We start from the raw sequence: 23,350 nt of genomic DNA on the forward strand, positions 1-23,350 counted from the left end.
TGTAACAAGTATGTCCTAGTCACCTCTATCCATTGCAACTAAGCACACCAATTATCATATATATCCTACAACCTAGACAACCAAACAAAAACACTTATCATCTAGTGAATCTTAGCACGTGTTTCCTCCTTTGTGATACCTAACGACTCTATCAACAACCTAATGACTTGATCTCTAGTCACGTGTTCATACGAAAAAAACACTCTAATAATAGGGAGGTGCAATAAAGAAGACATGTTATCTAATATGATGGTCATGTCTCTCACCAAGTAAAAACTATTAGTGTCCACATGCCACCTCTAAAAAATAATAGATAGTAATCCTCTATCTATTATCTCTATGTTCCATGCAATGAGAGGAGCCAACCCTATGACATCAGCAATAGCCCAAATGTGATGTTGTGGGGCTCCAAATTGCGACAACTTCCTACCATGAGACATTAACTTTCGAGCACCATGATCCTACAAAAAAATTTAAATCATTTACAAGTATATAATTATATGCTAAGGCTCATCTTGCAACTCAAGATGGTTTGACACATCTTCAGCAGCATGTTTCCTGCATGCGAATGTAATCCGTTGTTGGGATACAAACAAGTCCCACATCGATAAAATAAAAATAAGAAATAACAACTTATATAGTACAAACATACTTCAATGATTGAGAGGTCTTTTGGGTGATGACCAAAAGCAAAACCGTGAGGGCTTAAGCCCAAAACAGATAATATCTCATCATTGTAGAGTATGCTTGTGTAATAACCTTATAAAAATAAATCTCATAAAATATCTCCTCAGACAAATACCATAAATTAACTCAATATCCGTAGCTAATGTGTGGAATCCAAAACAGAAACAACCTCACTTCCACATCCTTTCTACAAACCACCTCCTCTAGTACTTCTCATATATTTATTCATAGAGAATAACACTTTTAGTAATAAAATTCATAAAAAAAAAAACCAATATTCCAAATTGGGTAATCTAGAATGCGAAAAATTGATTTGCAGATTGAGTGTTCAAAAATATTTCCAAAAACATATTCCGCATTAAATCGGGTGTTCTTTAATTAAAAGGGTAGTTTTGGAATATAATAAAATGGTTAGGTGTAGAGTGAAATTGGCTGGGTGCTAGAAGTAAATCTGGTTTACAATTAAATGGGCTTGGAGGTGGCCCACTTGAACAGCGAAACTAAAATTGAATTTGAAGGGAAGGAGCAAGAAAGTAGAAGTTAACGATAAATGGCTTCTTATAGTTCCCGTTTGCTGCAAATAGAGAGTTCGCGGCTAATGTTACGACTCTCACCCTTTCTCGCCCCTTCCCTCTCTTTCTCCTCCAACTGCCACGTGTCCCCTTCTGCTCAACTCCCACAGCCCCACCCTCGAAGCTCACAGCTGGTGGCATTGGAATATGCTGATCTCAATCTCTCTTACAACTTGGTAACTTTTTAATTATATTCCCCACCCCATAAATATTAATCATATGATATGATACTAACTAGTGAAATGCCATACTAGTGTATATATTATATAAGTTGGAACAATCTTCAAGTTACTTACCGGTTTTTTTTTAGGATTGATTTAGGCTTAAATTCAATTTCTTTAGATGGATTATTGATTATTGTTGGGTCTATTGTAACATTCTTATTGGGATGCTATCAAAATACTTGCAAATATCCCTGCCAACTTTACACTTGAGATGTTTGATTTCGAGAGGGAGTGGAAGTCTGTTGAAGATCCCACATGGCTAGTGGGATGACCATACTAAAATAGTCATACTAGTGTATATAAGTGGAGTTTGTAAAGGATTAAGGTTGATTTAGACTCAAATTCACTTTCTTTAGATGATATGATGCATTTAGGATGGACAAAACTTAGCTACAGTTTCTTAGGTATGGTTGGTACTATTCTCCTATTAAAATTAGAGTTTTAACTCGGTAATATACGCTTGTATTTAATGCCAATTTCTTTATATATATTTACACATGTTATCGAAGTAAAACTACAATTCTGATTGGAGGACAGTACTAGTCACAGATAAGGGACTGTATCTAAGTTTTGTCTCATGAGAAAATATTCTATGCACTATATTCAGAATAATTATTATACTGTAATTTAGTTACAAATTAACCGTGTTATGTTGTATAACCAATTTCAGGATCTGGGTCACGTCAGGATTAGGCAACATGTTAATCCCCTGAGCTCTTCTTTCTCTGTAATGTGTTCCCTTTTTAAATTCAATTTCTCCGTTCCATTATTTTAGCCTGTTTTCATGTTCATTTTGCTAATCAGACATAAATTTTTCATCATATATTATATAATACAAGGATGAAATGTAATTTTGGTCTGAATGTTCATGATGTCTGTTTTCAATTTAGTCTATGTTGTCCGCATCTATTCAAGTTATTATACAGTGAGGCATAGGAACTATGAAATTAATTAAAATGCATTGACAATATAAATGTTATTTACACATTTATGCAACAGTGGATTGTCGTGGACAATAAAACTGTTGACTTTTATAATAATTACTTTGAAAATAATTTGTACGGTGATTTCTGACTAGTTGATAGTATAAAAATCTTTACTTTAATAGTGTATTAAAATTAATCTTGTGATAAGTTGATGTGGAGAACCAGAGGCAGATACAGAAACAAGACATAATTAGCGTCTATGGCATGGGGTTAGGCTACTGGTTCAGTGAATCAATTTGTCATGCATTGAAGGATATTCTGCCTTCCTCTAATGTGATTCTTTTTCTTTGTAGGTTCCTGCACAAGTACCAGACTGGAACCAGGTCTTTGCAGATCCAACATTGCCACTTATGGTGGACATTGGATGTGGTAACTTGATTTTCGATGATAAATTTATTTTTTGTCCTTGATTGTTAAATGTTAGCGTGTCTATTATGGAATGGCTTGGAAGTTGACATTGATGAAATTTGTTTCTTACATACTATGATACTGGGGTTGGACCTGACCCTTCTAATTTATTGAACCAAAATATCTTGTTGAAATTTCTATACCAATTATTTTCATTATTGTTTTTATCTTTTGACATCAAAATGCTTTTCAGAAGTATCTCTAGGACTAGGATTGATTAATCATTTCACTACTTGAGAAACCTATAAGTACACTTACTTGTTCCAGCATATCTGATATTGTGAACAATGTCAGGCAGTGGGAGGTTTTTAATCTGGCTGGCTAAAAGAACTCCAAAAGAGAGAAATTTTTTGGGATTAGAAATTCGTCAAAGGGTATGGAACCCATTTTTCTTTATCACTTTTGGTCTTAAATGTCCTTGATAATTGCTTCCTTTCAATTAGTTTTGATTTCTTATTTGTTGTGGCACGTTAAGGTTTGAATATAGGGGATATCTTGTATGATAATGTAATACTTTCTTGTGCAGATAGTCAAGCGTGCTGAGGTATGGGTAAAAGATCTGGCTCTCAGTAACATGTACTATCCTAAACTATATATAGATGGTGTGGGTTAGTAAAATATATACATGCTTATTTCTTTTCAATGCTGGAGTAATGACTGTTGTTACACTAAAATGCAGACATTTCTTGTTTGCAAATGCCACAATTTCTTTCAAGCAGTTGGTAGAATCATATCCCGGACCGTTGGTCTTAGTTTCAATTTTGGTGAGTTTTTCTCCTTGTACTAGGAATCCTAAGACATACTTTTTGTATCTATCTTCAACAGACTGTCATCTTATCATCTACATTATTTATTATTTTAGTCCTGGACTGGTAGGCCCCATTGAGAAAATTAAGGAATCCTTGATAGGCTCCTATGGAGCACTGCAAGGCAAGAAAGGGTTCCACTGAGCTAAAGGCTTGTTGGATACATTGTTATTACTTAAGGGTTTTACCGCAAAAGGCCTTTTCTATTCTCTGGTTAAATGATTTCACCCTCTTACATATGCAGTGTCCAGACCCACATTTCAAGAAAAGACATCATAAAAGAAGAGTTCTGCAGAAGCCTTTGGTTGGAGCTATAGTAGATAATTTAATGCCTGGGGGACAGGTATAATTTCTGCATGGTCTTATTATTTTTTAATTGATTGTAAATCTCGGGTGTTCATCTAGAGTTTTGGTAAATATTCTCTTGTGAGATTTCCTTCTTATACTGTCTTATTTGAATTTGTATGAATTAGAAATTTCTGGTATTGATATGAGAGCCACACTCCCATATTCTATCTCTCTTCCAAGAAAATAAATTAAGAATGAAGATGGTGCAATGCTATGAGTATTTCTATAACCGTTGATATAGAAATATTATTCTTTAAGGAGTTTTGACGGAACTATGTTATGAGGAAGATAAATGAGTGAATACTTGACAACACAATTTGGTCTACTTGTGATTATATACTAATTGACTCTTCCAGTTTGAAGATGATTATCAGCCATATGTACCCCATACACAATTTGCAATCGAAAAAGAAATGAGAAAAACCAAAATGAAGTTGGAGATTGAAGAGTTGAGTATTATACTCAAAACCAAACTGCCACAATGCGTCAAGGCCTATAGTATTTCTTTTTTCATTGGTGATGGGAAGCATGATGATCTTTGATCTCTGCTTTAGCTTGCTAAGTGACTAACCCGTTATTATCCTTTCCTTCCTGCTTGCTAGAGATTAGTTAAACTATTACTTTGAGTCTTTGACTGACATATAGGGATTGGAGGCAATGAGCAAAACAGAATTGCAAACTTTATATCCAAAAGACGTCATTTGGTCATGAGCAATATGACTTTTTAGTATCCCACAATTCCTTCTGTGGTTGTGCCACTATCTCTTATGCTTTGTGGAATGTCAATATGTAATGGAAAAATTCAATGCAGTTTTGTTAGAGAATTGTGGCTTAGTTATTCGCCATTTTGGCATGTATTTCAACTAGTGAGTTTGGGTAGTTTGGATCCAGCTGTAGCAGGGTATGGACCTTTTATCATTTTATTATTATTAATTCATATTTTTGGTTCTTAATTTTCCTTTTATTTTACCAACATTTCATACCTGCAAGAAGAGAGTTATTTAGTTTTGGGCAGGGGAACTTCTGGGGGGAGTGAAGCGATACTGTCATGTTTGTAGTTATTTCTGGAGCTTTTGGCTGAAATTTCACGTTTGTAGTTATGTTTATGACAGGTATTCATACAGTCTGATGTGCTTGAAATGGCACTTGACATGAGAAATCAGTTTGATGAAGTTGAAGCACTGGAACACATAGATGTTGTGAACACGGCTATATTGTGTGACAGTGAAGGGTGGTTGTTAAACAACCCCATGGGAATAAGGACTGAGAGAGAGATTCACGCAGAACTTGAAGGTGCAAAGATGTATAGAAGATTGTACCACAAGCATATGTGAGTTCTGAAGCTTGACTATTTTTGCTGATTGTCTGTCTCAGACTTGAAGCTTAAGTTGAAGGTGCAAAAATCTATCAAAAACTCGTATCAGACACACTGCACCCCACAAGACACTTCAAACCGTAGTAAAATGCTTGGCATTTTTCGTGTCTGTTGTGTCCATGCTTTTCATATGTTCCAATTCCAACCACAGTTAGATAGTAATCTCCCTCTCTCCATTTCTCTTTTCTGGTGGGTTGTGTTTTGGCCTGAGAAGTATTATGATGTTACTACCCATGAAGTTCTCATGTTTAGGGCTTTGTGTATTTATTCATCTTTATAGTGTTTTGTTATCCATAAGTACTGTAATTGAAAAGGTAATTTTAGCAGTTTTTTTACGACTCATAATGTTTTTTATTTTATTTCCTTATTTGATTAAGGTTATTTTATTATATCAATAGAGAGTAAGCATATGTATCAACTAGTACAAGATTATTTCAGTTTAATTAGTGATCTCAAGTTCGAGTTCTAACAAATCTTCAAAACACGAAACATTAAAAACAAGGTAGTAATTTTGTGAATTGAAAAATGGGCATGAGAGATTTATTCTCTTAAAGATACACTTAACTCGAATTAGATTAATCAAGATTTAGTGTGATTATTGGATAGCAAGTTCCAAACGAAAGAAAGAATTTAATTTGAATTGGTATAGTTACTTTGTATTTTCTTTCTTTTCAAAATACATAAATATTGTACAAGTAATTGCGAATGCAGTTATAACCATGGGTTAATAAGGTAAACATAGTAGGTAAGCTTTATTGAGTACACAGTACCTTCCTTCCGTGCAGCTAATCACCAATCTTCATTCTTCAGAAAAGAGTGACTTAATTTTGGAGGCTTTTTAGCAGGTGAGAAGCTCATTTCCTTTACTAACTGTTCCGTTTGTTCAATCCTTCATATTTGTTCAATTTTTCACAAGCTTCTTAGCACCCATTGATAGTTATTAGTTAAAGCTAAAGGTGATTTCCTAACCTTTGATTCTTGTTTCTTTTGCACCAAATCAGATAGGAAATAAAGCTTTGTGATCTCAAAAATTGTAAGTGTATTTTTCAACTAGAGTGGGAAAATAGGAATTTAGAATGATGGATATTATTAATAGGAAGGTTAAATTCTGTTTTATTATGGATTCCTTAATGGGAGATTTTGTCTATCCATGTTGACCTTACTCCATATTAGTGATGACAAAATGCACCCGGACCTTACATATATATGCAAAAAAATACTCTCAATGGAGAGGGTAAAAACCTACATAACAAGGATGCTACGTGGGGTGGCAATTTATGCTCAAAATACAATGAGAATAGAGATGGATATGGGTACTATAGAATCCACTCCACTGTAAATGCCTTATATTATATAATATAAGATCTTAACTTAAAACTTTAAATTGAAGTCCTTTATTTATTCAATTAGAAGTGTTGTATCTTTTATTAGTGTTTTTAATTATTATACTATATAGTTTAATCCTTAGTCTTTATTATGTTTTAGTTTTTTTTAAGTGTTATTAGATCAAAATAATATTTAAACTAGAGAGATAAACATCTATACAGTATCTCATGATGGTAAGATGAATATACAATATGCATAATAATATTTATATTTAATATATATAATTTCTAATAATAAGGTTTTTAACAATAATAGTTTAATTTAAAATTTTAAAAGTGTTATTATTATACGAATGTAAGACTAATGTTGTAAATATTCACTAACCTTTTCACATGTATAGATTTATATTGTCTTACATATTTTGTATTTTTCAGTTGAGACAATGATCAATTTAACTAGTGGTTATGACTTCTAAAATTTATCTATTTGACATCCATTATCTTCATTAGTAAATTTTGAATTTTGAATTTATAGAAAAGATCACAGTATAATAGTTTGTTAATTTTTTGAGTATTATTAGTCATTATAAAGAATGAATAAGAATTGCTATGTTGACCTAGAAGGGAGAAGTTGGAATAGTATATTAGAAGTTCTAGGTTTGAACCTTAGTAAGTCTATTGTGTAAAAAAAAATATATAAGAATAATTTAGATGATGAACAAGGTTTGTTGGTCTACTTAGTTGTATTGGTTTCTTTATAGATATTGCATATAACAAGTTACATAAATAGGCTTTAGAGTTTCACGCTATGCAAACTTTTAAACAAGTCAAGTTAAATTTTAAAATAAAAAAAGTTTATGACAAGTAAATAAAACTCATTAGACTATAGTCCACCAAGTTTAACTTAGTTGACTTGTTTCCACTCTTAATAATGATGATAATGTTAAATGATTATAATTTATAATTAGAACTTTATATTTATAATGTTATTTGATTATAAATTATGTTTGAATGATTTAAAGTTATGTTTGGATCATTTAAGAGTGAATTTTTAATTTAGTTATAACAATTTTTCTATAAATGCGAGTAACACGTGTTAGTATGAGTATATAAGTATTTAATAGATATCGAGATAAGAATTAAAGTTTTTACTTGTACAATTATGAGGGTAGATAGAAAGAATTAAAGTTTTTACTTGTACAATTATGAGGGTAGATAGAAGTATTCAAATGCAAGTTCAGAAAAAGGTACTCTAGTACCTTACTCATTGTCATCCCTATTTCATATGTCGTTAACTAAAACCACTTGAAAATATTACACTTACTCTTCTTGATGTCCTCAAAAGTAATTAAAGTGATTCTTTATTGTTATGGGTAAATAATTTATTTAGTGTAATTTATTTTAAACAAATATTTTTTATGTCTCTAAGATATATCTGCTTTTTTTCTTTTGGTCACTAAATTTTTTTTACTTAACTTTTAATCCTTGTATTTTTTTTTTTATTATTTTTTGTTTTATAATTCTTGTCGTAATTTTTTTCGTTGTTTTTGGATGACATGTTGAATATTTTAACACTGTTTCAAGCGAATTTAAGTCACTTGATTTTAAGTTTATAAGTTAAAAATGTTTTTGAGAATTTATATATTAATAAATGATCATTATTTTCAATAGAAAACTTCTCAATCTTTTTTCTTCTTCTAAATATGCATGTAAATATGCTTGTATGTATAAAAAAACTATTTAGTATGTAGACAGTGAATATGTTCCACCATGACATGATTTATAAAAGAATAAATCTCTCACCCGTTAAGGTATACTTTTAGTTAAATAAAATATTAGTAAAAGAATAAAATAAAGAGGAATTGATGGCGAGGATTCAACTGCGAAAAACTGCAGGGGAAATAAATGCCTCCATGATTTGAAAGATGGCAAGAGAAAATGTTTTAAAGAATTTTTTTTGGTTATAAAGAAGTTTATGATATTTAATTAAGATAATTAAGATGTTTTTAAAAAATATCAAATTTTGTAATATTTAATTAAGATAATCATAATTTTTTTTAAAAGTATATCAAAATTTGGTGATATTGAATTAAGGTTTTTTTTCACTTAAAAAAATTTGTAAGTATCTAAAATATAGAGATTTCAATGAATTATTTTGATATATAAATATTGTGATAATTTTTAATAGAACTCACAAATAATTTACCCATTTAATAATCTCATTAAAATTATTGAGATTTCACATAACTTCTTTTCTTTTATTTCTTTTTTATTTCTCTCTCCCTCTCTTTCTCTATCTTATCTTCTCTTTTCTCTCTCTTTCTATTCTTTCTCTTTTCTTATGTCTTCTCTATCTAATATTCTTTTTCTCTTTGTGTTCATCTCTCTCATTTATCTCTTCTTCTTTTTTCTCTATTTTTTCTCCAAATTTTTTTCTGTCCATATTTTTTTGTGACATTTTTATCTATCAATATTGATATATAACTTATCAATATTTTTTTTAATTATTAAATATTTAAAATTATATTTGAAATATTAAATATTAGATATTGTTAAAATTTTTAAATTATTAAAACTTAACAAATGTTTATTTTCAATAAAATTGAATATTGAAATATCAAAATTTTAAACATATATTAAAAATATATTTCAACAATTCTACTCGTTAAATGAATATTATAAATTTGAACATATTGTTCAAATTCAATAGAATGAATGAGAAAATGTAAATGCATATAAAGTTGTGCATAGAGAAATATTACTTAAGAGAATATAAAATCAAAATCAATTGTTTATCATTTTTCTATTAATTGTATTTTTTTAAATCATATTTCTTTTGAAATTTAATAAAATCCTTTCAAATCTTATAAATTCTTAAGATATAAATTCATTAAAATTCATATTATAAAATCTTAATTAAAATGTCTTTTAAAAAAATCTTAAAAATCATTACCTTCATATGAAATCTTTTAAAATTCGCAAAACATTTTTGTGATAAAAAAGTCTTATGAGTATTGAATGATAGAGAGAGGGAGAGAGAAAGAGAAGAGAAGCAGAGAATTTGTAAAATGTATAACTGATTCTTATTGTTTTACAATGGAACAAAGCCACTTATTTATAGAGCAAAGCCACCTATAACAAACTAACCACCCGAGAGTCATTTTTACAAATGCTTCTTTTACAGTTCACTCACATACCCGCTCATAAACCTAAGTTGGGTGAGCAATAGAGGATAGCTCAACAACTTTGAGTTTGTCTCTCAAAAGTAAAAATATAGCATATAGCTCAAAAACTTTGAGTTTGTCTCTCAAAAGTAAAAATATAGCGGATGATAATGGTTTTGTTAAAGCATCAACCCATTGATCTTGAGCTGGAACATGCTCAACACCGAGTTGCTTGGCAAGAACTTTCTCTCGAACAGAAAAAAAAAAGATTGATCTCCATATGTTTGGTCCTAGAATGAAGAATAGGGTTGTGAGCTAAAGAAATTGTGCTATGAAATCATCTTACAATAGTGAATTTGAGTCTAACCACCCGAGAGTCATTTTTATAAATGCTTTTTTTTACAGTTCACTCACATACCCCCTCACAAACTTAAGTTGGGTGAGCAATAGAGGATAGCTCAACAACTTTAAGTTTGTCTCTCAAAAGTAAAAATATAGCGGATGATAAGGGTTTTGTTAAAGCATCAACTCATTGATCTTAAGCTAGAACATGCTCAACACCGAGTTGCTTGGCAAGAACTTTCTCTCGAACAGAAAAAAAAAGAAAAAAGATTGATCTCCATATGTTTGGTCCTAGAATGAAGAATAGGGTTGTGAGCTAAAGAAATTGTGCTATGAAATCATCTTACAATAGTGAATTTGAGTCTAACTCAATTGACTTGTAAGGTGTGGGTTGTTTTTCACTTATATATTATTTAATTATCTAATCTCTAATCGATGTGAGACTTGGATTTTTTCAATACACTCACTCACATCTAGTATTATTGGACTTGGTACGTTAAATGGTGAGTGACCCTTTTGAATGATGTAAGATAGGTGACTCTTTTCAATGATTTATAAGGATAGCTTTAATATCATATTGAATGAGAGAGAGGGAAGAGAAGCAGAAAATTTGTAAAATGTGTAACTAATTCTTATTATTTTATAGTGGAGCAAAGTCACTTATTTATGGAGCAAAGCCACCTATAACAAACTAACCATCCGAGAGTCAGTTTTATAATTACTCTCTTTACGATTCACTTATAATGAGATCCCATACACCCCTTACTCTTTATATATATATATATATATATATATATATATAGATATATATATATACTAGTGGTTTTGAATAGTCAAAAACTATTAAAATTGATTAAAAAATTGTAATAGACTAAACACCCATGAAGAATGTATATAACTTATGTAAAAGTAATTTTATCATAAAAAAGATGATTGATATTTTTATTTTTATTTTTTTTCCATTTCCCTCTTCTTTATTTTTTTTCCTATTTTTCTTAAATTAAACAACCAAATATCTCTCTCAAAAAAAAAAAAAAATTAAATATCTACTTTATTTCTCACTTATTTATCTCTTTTCTGTTTCTTTTTACTCAATTTCTCATTTATTTTTTTTCTTATTATGAAAATGACTCTTATTGTTAAGAAACCACTTATTTTCTTATTGAAACATATAAGCAAGTGATTCTTTAAATAAATAACGATCGTTTCAAAAAAAAAAAAAGTGTGACAACTTCACTAAATAAGTAAATATTGATGAGGAATAAAAATACGAGGAACCTTAACGACATATTTTTTTAAGACTCCTTTGAATATATTATCTTTTATTAGTTAAAAGTTATTAAAAATGACAAAATTATGAGATTTATAAAAAAGGGTATACAACCCACTCATTTTTGTGATTGGATTAAATTTTAATTAACAATAGATAGTGTACTTTAAAAATTGTGTTAGATAATGTTTAGATAACATTTTTCTAAAAATATTTATGAGGTTTATTTGGTATAGTTGTAATATTAGAGGGAATAATTATAACTCGAGTCGAGTGAAATCATTATAAGTGACAAGTTTCTTTTTCCTGAATATTTAATATATTTACATATCTAAGAGTCAAATTCAAAAATTATTAGTTAGGTTAAAATAATTTCAAAACAATTGATTGATGTGTTTATTAAAGGATAATTATTAAATTACATAAAGTAAAGAAAGTAAGTTTTGGTTTTAGTATATAATTTTTTTCTCTTTTTATCATTCAAAAGGCTAAAACAATTCCGTTTTTATTATGTGATACTTTTTAATGTTTAAAGAAATGTTAAATAATTGTCACCGGTGGCACCTATTAATATCATCATATATATGATACCTTAACAAAATATGGATCCAAAAGAAATATTTCTTATTTACCTTAAAATAAATATTTTTTTACACTACCTCAAAATAAATGTTAGTAACTCAAAATAATGATTTCAAATTTTAGAAATATAAAAAATATAAAAATTAAAACTGAAATTCATTCATTTTATAGACACAAAAATAGTAATTTCAAATTCTAGAAAGATAAAAATAAAAGAAATCATAAAAATCAGTGTCAATTCTTTAATTTTTACTCAAGAGTTTACTAAAGTGATAATGATAGAAATATAAAAACTAAAATCAAAATTTTTTTATTAGTAAAAATTACTATGAATACTCTTTCTCTATTCTTTTAGCAAAGTAATATTTAATTTTTGAATGATAGAAACTTCTTTAAAATTTACTAAAACCTAATGTAATTGCACACCTAACATTACGCACATCATTGACATTGACGCTTCCAAAACGACAGCGAAATTCTACAAACACTAACATCCAGAGTTGGTAATTAGGTGTCTCTAACACACGTTCCCATCAAGCTGCTATGCTATATATATATATATATATATATATATATATATATATATATATATATATATATTATTTTATGAGTTAATCATCCATACACTGTCAGTGTAAAATTTTTTTACACTGATAACTAATTATATCTTTTAAATTATTTTATTTTATTTTTATTTCATTAAATAAACAACTGACACGGTACTATTAAGAGATATGATTGGTTGTCAATGTAAAAAAAGTTTATATTAACAGTATATAGGTGATTAACTTTTATTTTATTCCTATGCAACTATTATATATAACTTGTAAAATTATTGGTATTAGTCTAATGGTAAGATGTGTGAGACTCTTTTATCTTAAATTATAATAAACAATTTTTTTATAATATTTTTTTTATAAAAATAATTTAAACTTTGTCATTTTAACATAAGAATTCACAACACTTTCATAAAATATTTTTTTTAAATTAAAATACAATTAAATGTTTAAAATAATAAAGGTGAGGTAAATTGTCGGCTTACAAAAAATTTTGACAAGACAAAATACCATAAAATAGTGAACTCAATAAATTTAAAAGAAACATAAACTTTTTAACTTTAATGTCATACTATCAAAGTAAGATCCCATAATAACCAATGAAGCATTAAGCTTTGTCTCTAACAATCTCCTCATCTTCTACTTGATCTAAGTCCGCAAATGACGATCAATCCAAACACCCACAACACCAAACATAGGGAGTAAAAATATATTTCACTCATGTACAACACATAAAACATGTGAATAGTACTAAAGACATGCATTATAATCATGTTTTCATATGTACGATTATTTTCACTTCCATCATTAAAAGTCACACTCAATTAAGTATATCTATCACTCCACATTCATTCATCATCAACAACCATTCATCTCATTCAAATCATCTCAATCACAAATAACTCATGCAATGCATGCTCTTAACTTTATATGCATGTGATATCAATCTCCTCCTCCTTATCAACTTAGAATGGCTTAGGAGACATGGAAGAGACCACTTCATTTATGATGATCCCCCCATCCATCCTTAACCAAGAAATGTCTATTAGGATCCTATCGAAGTATTACAACTGATCATTGTTGTCTTTCATTCTTGTTAGAGGTTCTCCACCACATCATTAACCAATGCCTCGAATGTTGCACACATCATTCTAAAGTCAAAGATTTACAATTCATATCACATATAGGCATAAAATCTTATAAACATAATTTCACACTTTCATCATAACTCATTTATCACTCATCCTTAATTATCCGCTATAACACTTTTTCTTTCTTAACTATTGTTATTCGTATTTCAAACTATTATCAAGATTAAATACTTAAAGAATAAAGTAACTCACCATTACAATTTGCACACTATCTTTTCTTATTTTAAGCTTTTATGACATCGTGTGATTTAAATGCGATATCTAGAGTTTTACCTATGCTATCAAGTTGATCTTGATTTTATTAAAAAATATAAGATAATCATATGAAACTTCTATGTTGACCTCAATAGTTGATTTTACCATCTACTATTTTTTTTTAAAAAAAATACAAAATTGTAATATTTTTGCATAATTTTGACAACTTAACTTTCGCTCACTAATTTGATCATAACTTGAGTTCTAGACTTTCTTTTTGGCTGATTCTAACACCATTGGAAAGATAACATCTAAGGATACAACTCTTATGAATATTAATTCAGTCATCTAAAGATCCTTGTAAGGCTTACAAGTTTCTGACGTTACTTTTTGGACATAAAACGTGAGGCTTATCTTGTCACTCACATAACTCAGTCTTTTCTTAACATTTTTACATGATTCTTGAGTCTAAACTGTAGCTCAAATGTATACTTTCCAACCTGACAAACAAAACTCTCTTTGATTAATCAAACAAAGAGAAATCACCTAAATACCATGATAAGTTCATACCAAAATCTTCAAAATTAAACAAATCACACCAAATTCTCAAATCATACATTCAACCCTAACCCTCAATGCACAAAGCCACTCGAATCAATTATCACAATTCATGAATTTATCAAGATAATGCATGTGATACACTAATTCAAGAACATACAAATACACATCTACAATAATTCAATTAACATTCTAAGAAGCTTAAGAGTTGTCATACTAACCATATCTCTCATACGTACTCATGAATGAGACATTCTCACCTCTTTACCTTGAGTAACAATTCTACACTACAATGCACTCCTTATAGCCTTAGGCACTACTCCACATTCTCTCTGATGGTCTCCCTTAACACTTCTTAGGGTTTTAGAAGAATGCATAATGAAAACTTAATTATTGTTTTTGTTTTCAAGAGTTTTCAGGTTGGACTCAAAGTCCAACCCTAACTCTTCCTTCTTTTTTCACCCCTTTTTATTTTATTTAATTAATAAAAATATTACTTAAATTATAATTTAATTAATTAAGCCCATAATATAATTTTTATTAAAATAATATATTTTATTTTATTTAAAAAAATTAGGATTGCTACATGATGGATAATATGTTCAGAATCCTAAGTTCAAGTTCTATTGTCATAATTATAATTCTTATTTATTAAAAAATTATATAACAAGTTAGTTCTGTGAGACCCATATCTGATAACACTTTTCCCCCTCCAAACTCTCACTCAAAACCCTCCCTTTCACTCTCTTTTTCCCATCCATTCCCTTTTGGCTAATCTCATCCTTGTTGCTTGGATTCAAGGTGCTGAGTAAGTAATCAGGAGCTTGCGGATGCACGGAACTCTTCTTCCGTCTTTATTCACCATCTCTTCCAAGTTTCTCCTTCCTTGTGCCTCCCGGAGCTAAAAATTTTTGAGACCAAGGTAAGGGAAGCTAGTAATTTTGCTTCTTTTTCGCTGTTCTTGACTGTGGACGAGTTCTATAAATTCGTTAGATGCTTGTTGGTGTCTGATTCATGGCTGGATTTGAAAGAAAGCTTGTCTTCTTTGGGGTTTCGGGGTTGTTGAGAAATTTTGGGGAAAATCCTTGATTTGTTGTTGCATGTGGAAAAAGGTGGTATTTTTGGACTCTTGGATGAAATTGTAGTGATTCGAACCGATTGCATGTGAAGTTTCTGGTTGTTTTGCAGATTGTTTGAAGAGTTTTTCGAAAATGGTTGGCCGCTGCTGAGCTTCGCGCTGAGCGCGGTTCTTCGCGCCTGGGCACGTGGCCACCAGGAGACCCCATTTGGCCAAGCTCGCTGAGCGCAATGATGAGTGCGCTGAGCGTGCTTGAGAATGTGGGTCTCTGGCTGGCCCGCGCTGGGCGTGACTTGGACCGCGTTGGGCGCGATACCAGTTGTGGCAGGTTTTGGTTCTTCTTTTGGGCGCTGAGCGCGCCCCTTGTCGCGCTGGGCGTGAGACTCCTCAGGAGTCTCTGCCTTGTGGGCGCTGAGCGCAAATTTAAATTGCGCTGGGCGCGAGACCAAGGGAGGTCTCTGCCTTCCCCGCGCTGGGCACGGGTTTTGGTGCGCCGGGCGCATGAGACTCCTGGAGTCTCTGCCCGGCCAGCGCTGGGCGCAAAGAATATTGCGCTAAGCGCGAGATAGTTTTGGGTTCTCGGGTTGAGTCCCGCTGGGCGCGGGCATACATGCGCTAGGCGCGCTGGCCCCCTGGTGCTCTCTGGTTGCGCTGCGCTGGGCGCAGCCACGTGTGCGCCGGGCGCGGAGAAGGGATGTTCGTGTATGAAATTTTGTGCTGAGTTGAATTGAAATAGAAGGTTATGAAATGATGTATAGCAGATAAAGTTATTTTTGATATTAAATTGTATCTGATGAATGTGCTGAGAAGTGAGGTTATGTTGTGGCTGATTTGTTGAACTGTGAGTTGATATGTTGAGATGTATAAGTTATGTTGTGCTGGAATATTGATGTGAGCTGTTGTAGGCCGCAAGGCTGAGTTGTTGTAGGCCGCAAGGCTGAGTTGTTGTAGGCCGCAAGGCTGAGTTGTTGTAGGCCGCAAGGCTGAGTTGTTGTAGGCCGCAAGGCTGAGTTGTTGTAGGCCGCAAGGCTGAGTTGTTGTAGGCCGTAAGGCTGAGTTGTTGTAGGAGATCTCCGAGTTGATATGCGTGACGACGCATTGTATGCTCATTGATAATCATGTTGAAAAACCGATGGGATGTATGTTGATGAAGTGTTGATAGTTGTAGTTGTTTATATTACTTAAATCTTTCTATATGCTGTTTCTTTTTATGCTAGCTTACCCTTCTGTTGTTTCCATGTGGTTAGACTGCAATGATCATACTATGTATGGGAGCAGAGCAGGGATAGGTGGTGGATAGTGGTGAGTCTGCAGCTGGTAGGCGGAGCTGACTCCTATGGATGTTTTGTTTTGTTTTGTTACGGCTACTTGATATAGTGGTTTTGGATATATTTTGTACTCTACACTCTAACTCTAGTCGGATGTAGGACATTGTATATACTTATATTCTAGACACTATATTTATATACTCGTTCTATCCTGTCTCGAGTTTCCGGTGTATTGTGATGGTGAGTGTGGTGACCTGCCGGGTCGTTACACTTTAGTGGTATCAGAGCAGGTCGAGTCTAGTGGACACTCTTTGGGGGTGGTTCCTTTAGGCTTTTGTTGTGTTAACTCTGTGATGTGTTGCCTTGTTGTGTTGCTTGTTGTGCTAATTGATGTGATGAATTACTGTGTTGATAGTTGTTGTTGGGTGATTGGTAGTGTACTAAAGATACTGTTATTTTGTAGACGATGACTAGAACCAACGAACAGATAGCCCGTGCCATAGAGATGATGGCTATGGCTATGCAACAGCAGAATGCATATTTTGCTAGGATGGAAGCTGAGAGAGCTGCAGCTGGTGCAGCAAGGCCCACGGGGTCACAGGAGAGCCGGGACCTAGCTGAGTTCCGGAAGTGTCATCCCCCGCAATTTACGGGTGAAGCGGATCCAGAGGTAGCAGACCGCTGGATACGTGAATTAGAGAAGATCTTTAATGTTCTGGGGTGCTCTCCAGAAAAGAGGTTGGCATATGCTGTGTATATGCTGGTAGGAGAGGCCGAACATTGGTGGAGAAACACTTACCAGATCCTTACTGCTCGGGGAGTTACAGTTGATTGGGAGTGTTTCAGAACCGTATTCATGGAGAAATACTATCCGGAGAGCGTGAGGCACGCCAAGGAGGCCGAGTTTTTGCGATTGATTCAAGGTGGGTTGACTGTATCAGAGTATGCATTGAAGTTCGAGCACTTGGCTCGTTTCTATTCACAGGCTATTTCTGAAGCCTGGAAGTGCAGAAAATTTGCGGAGGGGCTGAAATATAAGTTGAAGAAGGTGGTGGTGCCTATGGCCATCACCGAGTTTCCCGCCTTAGTGGAGAAGGCGAAGATTGTAGAGAGGTTGGAAGGGAGTAGTCGGGTGATCAGAGCTGTTGATGGACCATCTGGGTCCAAGAGAGGAAGTGGAAGTCAGGGGAAGCCGTATGATAGGCCCCAGCCACAACAAAGGGGTCCTGTTATTAGGCAACCTACTGAGACTACCAGAGGGGGAGGACAGGGTGGAGGTGCTGCCCTTAGGTGTTACAGATGTGGTGGATCCCATTTGATCAGGGATTGTCCACACACTGAAAGCAGGTGTTTCAGATGTCAGCAGATAGGACATGTGTCTTTCAACTGTCCCACCAGGGGTAGACCGGAGAGGAGTACTCAGAGGAGCGATGCACAGAGAGCCGATACTCAGAGGAGTAGCGTTTAGAGGACAGAGACTCAGAGGGGTGACCGACCCACTACAGCTAGTAGGGTGTTCGCTTTGACTGGTGCTGAGGCTTCGACTTCTTCTGACCTAGTGAAGGGGAAGGGCAAGGCTGCTGGTAAGGATGTGATGCTTTTGTTTGATTCTGGGGCTTCCCATTCTTTTATTTCCTATGCTTGTGTTGCTATGTTGGGAGTGCCTGTGTCTGATTTGGGGTTGAGACTGCTAGTGTCGACGCCCGCTTCTGCTTCAGTAGTCGCTTCTGAGCTGTGTGCTGGCTGCCCCATTGTGGTGAATGGGAAGAAGTACAAGGTAAACTTGATTTGTTTACCTTTAGTTGATATTGACATAATCTTGGGGATGGATTGGTTATCTGCCAACCGTGTTCTCATAGATTGTGCCAACCGACGGTTGATCTTTCCGCAGGAGGGAGATGAGTTATTGATTTCAGTTGGTCAAGCTGAATCATGGTTGAGGGATGGAGCAGAGGGTTGTCTTCTGTTTGCTATGATGAGTGAGGAGACTGAGAGAATCATTTCTGAGATAGATGTGGTGAGAGACTTTGCTGAAGTATTCCCTGATGAGGTGCCTGGGTTACCTCCTGTAAGGGAGATAGAGTTTGGCATTGATCTGGTTCCAGGTGCGGGGCCAGTGTCGGTGGCTCCCTATAGGATGGGTCCTGCCGAGCTGAGTGAGTTGAAGGGTCAGTTGGAAGACTTATTGGAGAAGCAGTTGGTGCGGCCGAGCGTTTCACCGTGGGGTGCTCCTGTGTTGTTGGTGAAGAAGAAAGATGGGGGCAGTCGTCTTTGTGTGGATTACCGGCAGTTGAATAAGTTGACCATCAAGAACAAATATCCTCTCCCCCGGATAGATGACTTGATGGATCAGCTAAGAGGAGCATCGATGTTTTCTAAGATCGATTTGAGGTCGGGGTATCACCAGATTAGGGTGAAGGAAGGTGACATACCAAACACTGCTTTCAGGACTAGGTATGGTCACTATGAGTACGTCGTAATGCCGTTTGGTGTGACCAACGCCCCTGCAGTGTTCATGGATTACATGAACAGGATCTTCCGGCCGTTCTTGGATAAATTCGTGGTGGTGTTCATTGATGATATTTTGGTTTATTCAAGAACCCGGGAAGAGCATGGAGAGCATTTGAAGATAGTGCTAGAGGTTTTGAAGGCGAAGCAGCTATATGCTAAGCTTTCTAAATGTGAGTTCTGGTTGGATGAAGTGAAGTTCTTGGGCCACGTGATTTCAACTGAGGGGATTGCTGTTGATCCGGCTAAGGTGGAGTCGGTGTTGCAGTGGGAGCGTCCGAGGACTGTCACTGATATTCAGAGCTTTGTGGGGTTGGCGGGCTACTATCGTTGGTTCATTGAAGGATTCTCTAAAATAGTAGCGCTTCTGACCCAGTTGACGAGGAAGGAACAACCGTTTATTTGGACAGATGCCTGTGAGCGGAGCTTTGAGGAGTTGAAGAGGAGGTTGACTATTTCCCCTGTGTTGGTGTTGCCGGATTCTGGTGAGCCCTTTGATGTGTATTGTGATGCTTCTCACCAGGGTCTTGGGTGTGTACTGATGCAACATGGGAAAGTGGTGGCCTATGCTTCAAGACAACTGAAGAACCATGAGAGGAATTACCCCACTCATGACTTGGAGTTGGCAGCTATTGTTTTTGCCTTGAAGATATGGCGACATTATTTGTATGGAGCCCGGTTCAGCGTCTTTAGTGATCATAAGAGTCTGAAGTATCTGTTTGGTCAGAAGGAGCTGAACATGAGGCAGAGACGATGGATGGAGTTCCTGAAGGACTATGACTTCCAGTTGATGTATCATCCTGGTAAGGCCAATGTTGTGGCGGACGCGTTGAGTAGGAAATCCATCCACATGTCGAGCATGATGGTGAGGGAGATGGATCTAATTGAGAAATTCCGAGATTTGAAACTCGGTGTGGAGTTAGCTCCGGATCACATTAGTTGTGGGACAGTCACCATAACTAGTGAGTTCCTGAGGCAGGTTGGACTTAAGCAGTTGCAAGATGCCGAGTTGGTGAAGCTTCTTGGGTTGTTGGGTACCGAGAAGGCTGTTGGCTTCGAACTAGGAGGAGATGGGATCTTGAGGTTCAAGGGCAGAGTCTGCCTACCTCAGGATGCTGAGTTGAAGAAAGCTATGTTGGAGGAAGGCCACAAGAGTAGACTTAACATACATCCAGGTATGACTAAGATGTACCAGGACCTCAGGAAGACTTTCTGGTGGCCTGGCATGAAGAGGGAAATAGCTGAGTATGTGGCGGCCTGTCTGACTTGTCAAAAAGCAAAGTTGGAGCATCAGAAGCCGAGTGGGTTGATGCAGCAGATGGAGATTCCGGAGTGGAAGTGGGATAGCATTACTATGGATTTCATTGTCGGGTTACCTAGGTCAGCTAGGAATAGTGATGCTATCTGGGTGATTGTAGACCGGTTGACCAAGTGCGCACACTTCTTGCCTGTCAACATCAAGTGGTCATTGGAGAAGCTGACGCAGTTGTATGTGAGGGAAATAGTACGGTTGCACGGGGTGCCTTCTAGTATTATTTCAGACAGAGATCCGAGGTTCACTTCAAGGTTTTGGCAGAGTCTCCACCAGGCCTTAGGCACGAAGTTGAAGTTGAGCTCTGCTTATCATCCACAAACGGATGGTCAGTCAGAAAGGACGATCCAGTCCTTGGAGGATCTACTTAGGGCGTGTGTGTTGGACCACTTGGGTAGCTGGGAGGAGGTCCTACCATTGGTTGAGTTCACTTACAACAACAGCTTTCACGCAAGCATTGGGATGGCACCCTTTGAAGCATTGTATGGCAGGAGATGTAGGACTCCTTTGTGCTGGTACCAGGATGGTGAATCAGTGGTGGTAGGCCCGGAGCTAATCCTACAGACCACTGAAAGGGTAAAGATAATTCAGGAAAGGATGAAGACTGCTCAGAGTAGACAGAAGTCGTATGCTGACAAGAGGAGGAAGCCTTTAGAGTTCGCCGAAGGGGAACATGTGTTTCTGAAAGTGACTCCGACCTCTGGTGTGGGAAGAGCACTAAAAGCAAAGAAGTTAATACCGAGGTTTGTGGGTCCCTACCAGATCATACAGCGTGTGGGTCCGGTTGCCTATCGGTTGGCTTTGCCACCATCTCTCTCAAATCTACATGATGTGTTTCACGTCTCCCAGCTGAGGAAGTACGTCCACGACCCGAGTCATGTGGTGGAGTTGGACGATGTACAAGTAAAGGAGAACCTGACATATGAGAAGTTGCCAGTAGCTATAATTGATCATAAGCTAAAGGAGTTGAGGGGCAAGTCTATTGCTCTGGTAAAAGTATTGTGGGATGCAGCTACTAGTGAAGCTACTTGGGAGGTGGAACAACAATTCAGGGAATGTTACCCGTTTCTATTCCCATGTAAGTCTGTTTTCTGGGACGAAAACTCTTGTTGTTGGGGAGGTTGTGAGACCCATATCTGATAACACTTTTCCCCCTCCAAACTCTCACTCAAAACCCTCCCTTTCACTCTCTTTTTCCCATCCATTCCCTTTTGGCTAATCTCATCCTTGTTGCTTGGATTCAAGGTGCTGAGTAAGTAATCAGGAGCTTGCGGACGCACGGAACTCTTCTTCCGTCTTCATTCACCATCTCTTCCAAGTTTCTCCTTCCTTGTGCCTCCCGGAGCTCAAAAATTTTGAGACCAAGGTAAGGGAAGCTAGTAATTTTGCTTCTTTTTCGCTGTTCTTGACTGTGGACGAGTTCTATAAATTCGTTAGATGCTTGTTGGTGTCTGATTCATGGCTGGATTTGAAAGAAAGCTTGTCTTCTTTGGGGTTTCGGGGTTGTTGAGAAATTTTGGGGAAAATCCTTGATTTGTTGTTGCATGTGGAAAAACGTGGTATTTTTGGACTCTTGGATGAAATTGTAGTGATTCGAACCGATTGCATGTGAAGTTTCTGGTTGTTTTGCAGATTGTTTGAAGAGTTTTTCGAAAATGGTTGGCCGCTGCTGAGCTTCGCGCTGAGCGCGGTTCTTCGTGCCTGGGCGCGTGGCCACCAGGAGACCCCATTTGGCCAAGCTCGTTGAGCGCAATGATGAGTGCGCTGAGCGTGCTTGAGAATGTGGGTCTCTGGCTGGCCCGCGCTGGGCGTGACTTGGACCGCGTTGGGCGCGATACCAGTTGTGGCAGGTTTTGGTTCTTCTTTTGGGCGCTGAGCGCGCCCCTTGTCGCGCTGGGCGTGAGACTCCTCAGGAGTCTCTGCCTTGTGGGCGTTGAGCGCAAATTTAAATTGCGCTGGGCGCGAGACCAAGGGAGGTCTCTGCCTTCCCCGCGCTGGGCACGGGTTTTGGTGCGCCGGGCGCATGAGACTCCTGGAGTCTCTGCCCGGCCAGCGCTGGGCGCAAAGAATATTGTGCTAAGCGCGAGATAGTTTTGGGTTCTCGGGTTGAGTCCCGTTGGGCGCGGGCATACATGCGCTAGGCGCGCTGGCCCCCTGGTGCTCTCTGGTTGCGCTGCGCTGGGCGCAGCCACGTGTGCGCCGGGCGCGGAGAAGGGATGTTCGTGTATGAAATTTTGTGCTGAGTTGAATTGAAATAGAAGGTTATGAAATGATGTATAACAGATAAAGTTATTTTTGATATTAAATTGTATCTGATGAATGTGCTGAGAAGTGAGGTTATGTTGTGGCTGATTTGTTGAACTGTGAGTTGATATGTTGAGATGTATAAGTTATGTTGTGCTGGAATATTGATGTGAGCTGTTGTAGGCCGCAAGGCTGAGTTGTTGTAGGCCGCAAGGCTGAGTTGTTATAGGCCGCAAGGCTGAGTTGTTGTAGGCCGCAAGGCTGAGTTGTTGTAGGCCGCAAGGCTGAGTTGTTGTAGGCCGCAAGGCTGAGTTGTTGTAGGCCGCAAGGCTGAGTTGTTGTAGGCCGTAAGGCTGAGTTATTGTAGGAGATCTCCGAGTTGATATGCGT

The 23,350-nt window shown here is 35.9% G+C and overlaps 3 protein-coding genes across 4 annotated transcripts; all 3 read left to right on the top strand.

Annotated features, from left to right (window-relative positions):
* The first annotated feature begins 1,214 nt into the window (after positions 1-1,214).
* LOC109789482 (tRNA (guanine-N-7) methyltransferase) lies at positions 1,215-5,801 on the top strand. Of its 2 annotated transcripts, none has more exons than XM_020348445.3 (8): positions 1,215-1,435; positions 2,154-2,210; positions 2,763-2,838; positions 3,172-3,251; positions 3,404-3,453; positions 3,557-3,641; positions 3,928-4,026; positions 5,129-5,267. In XM_020348445.3, exons 1-8 carry the CDS (start codon positions 1,238-1,240, stop codon positions 5,138-5,140), a joined length of 657 nt encoding a protein of 218 aa, XP_020204034.1. In that variant the 5' UTR covers positions 1,215-1,237; the 3' UTR covers positions 5,141-5,267. The 2 variants fall into 2 exon arrangements, with proteins under 2 accessions (XP_020204034.1, XP_020204033.2); XM_020348444.3 differs by having other exon boundaries at positions 1,217-1,435; positions 5,144-5,801.
* An 11,951-nt stretch (positions 5,802-17,752) lies between these two features.
* LOC145956257 (uncharacterized) lies at positions 17,753-18,364 on the top strand. Its single transcript, XM_083071825.1, has one exon. The coding sequence runs from the start codon at positions 17,753-17,755 to the stop codon at positions 18,362-18,364; it is 612 nt and encodes a 203-aa protein (XP_082927951.1).
* A 183-nt stretch (positions 18,365-18,547) lies between these two features.
* LOC145956258 (uncharacterized) lies at positions 18,548-21,856 on the top strand. The gene is made up of 4 exons (XM_083071826.1): positions 18,548-18,673; positions 18,788-19,096; positions 20,384-20,500; positions 21,239-21,856. Exons 1-4 carry the CDS (start codon positions 18,548-18,550, stop codon positions 21,854-21,856), a joined length of 1,170 nt encoding a protein of 389 aa, XP_082927952.1.
* The last annotated feature ends 1,494 nt before the right edge of the window (positions 21,857-23,350 follow it).

Source organism: Cajanus cajan, chromosome 3 (assembly GCF_000230855.2).
Source record: "Cajanus cajan strain Asha chromosome 3, NIPB_CcT2T_4, whole genome shotgun sequence".
Lineage (NCBI taxonomy): Eukaryota > Viridiplantae > Streptophyta > Magnoliopsida > Fabales > Fabaceae > Cajanus > Cajanus cajan.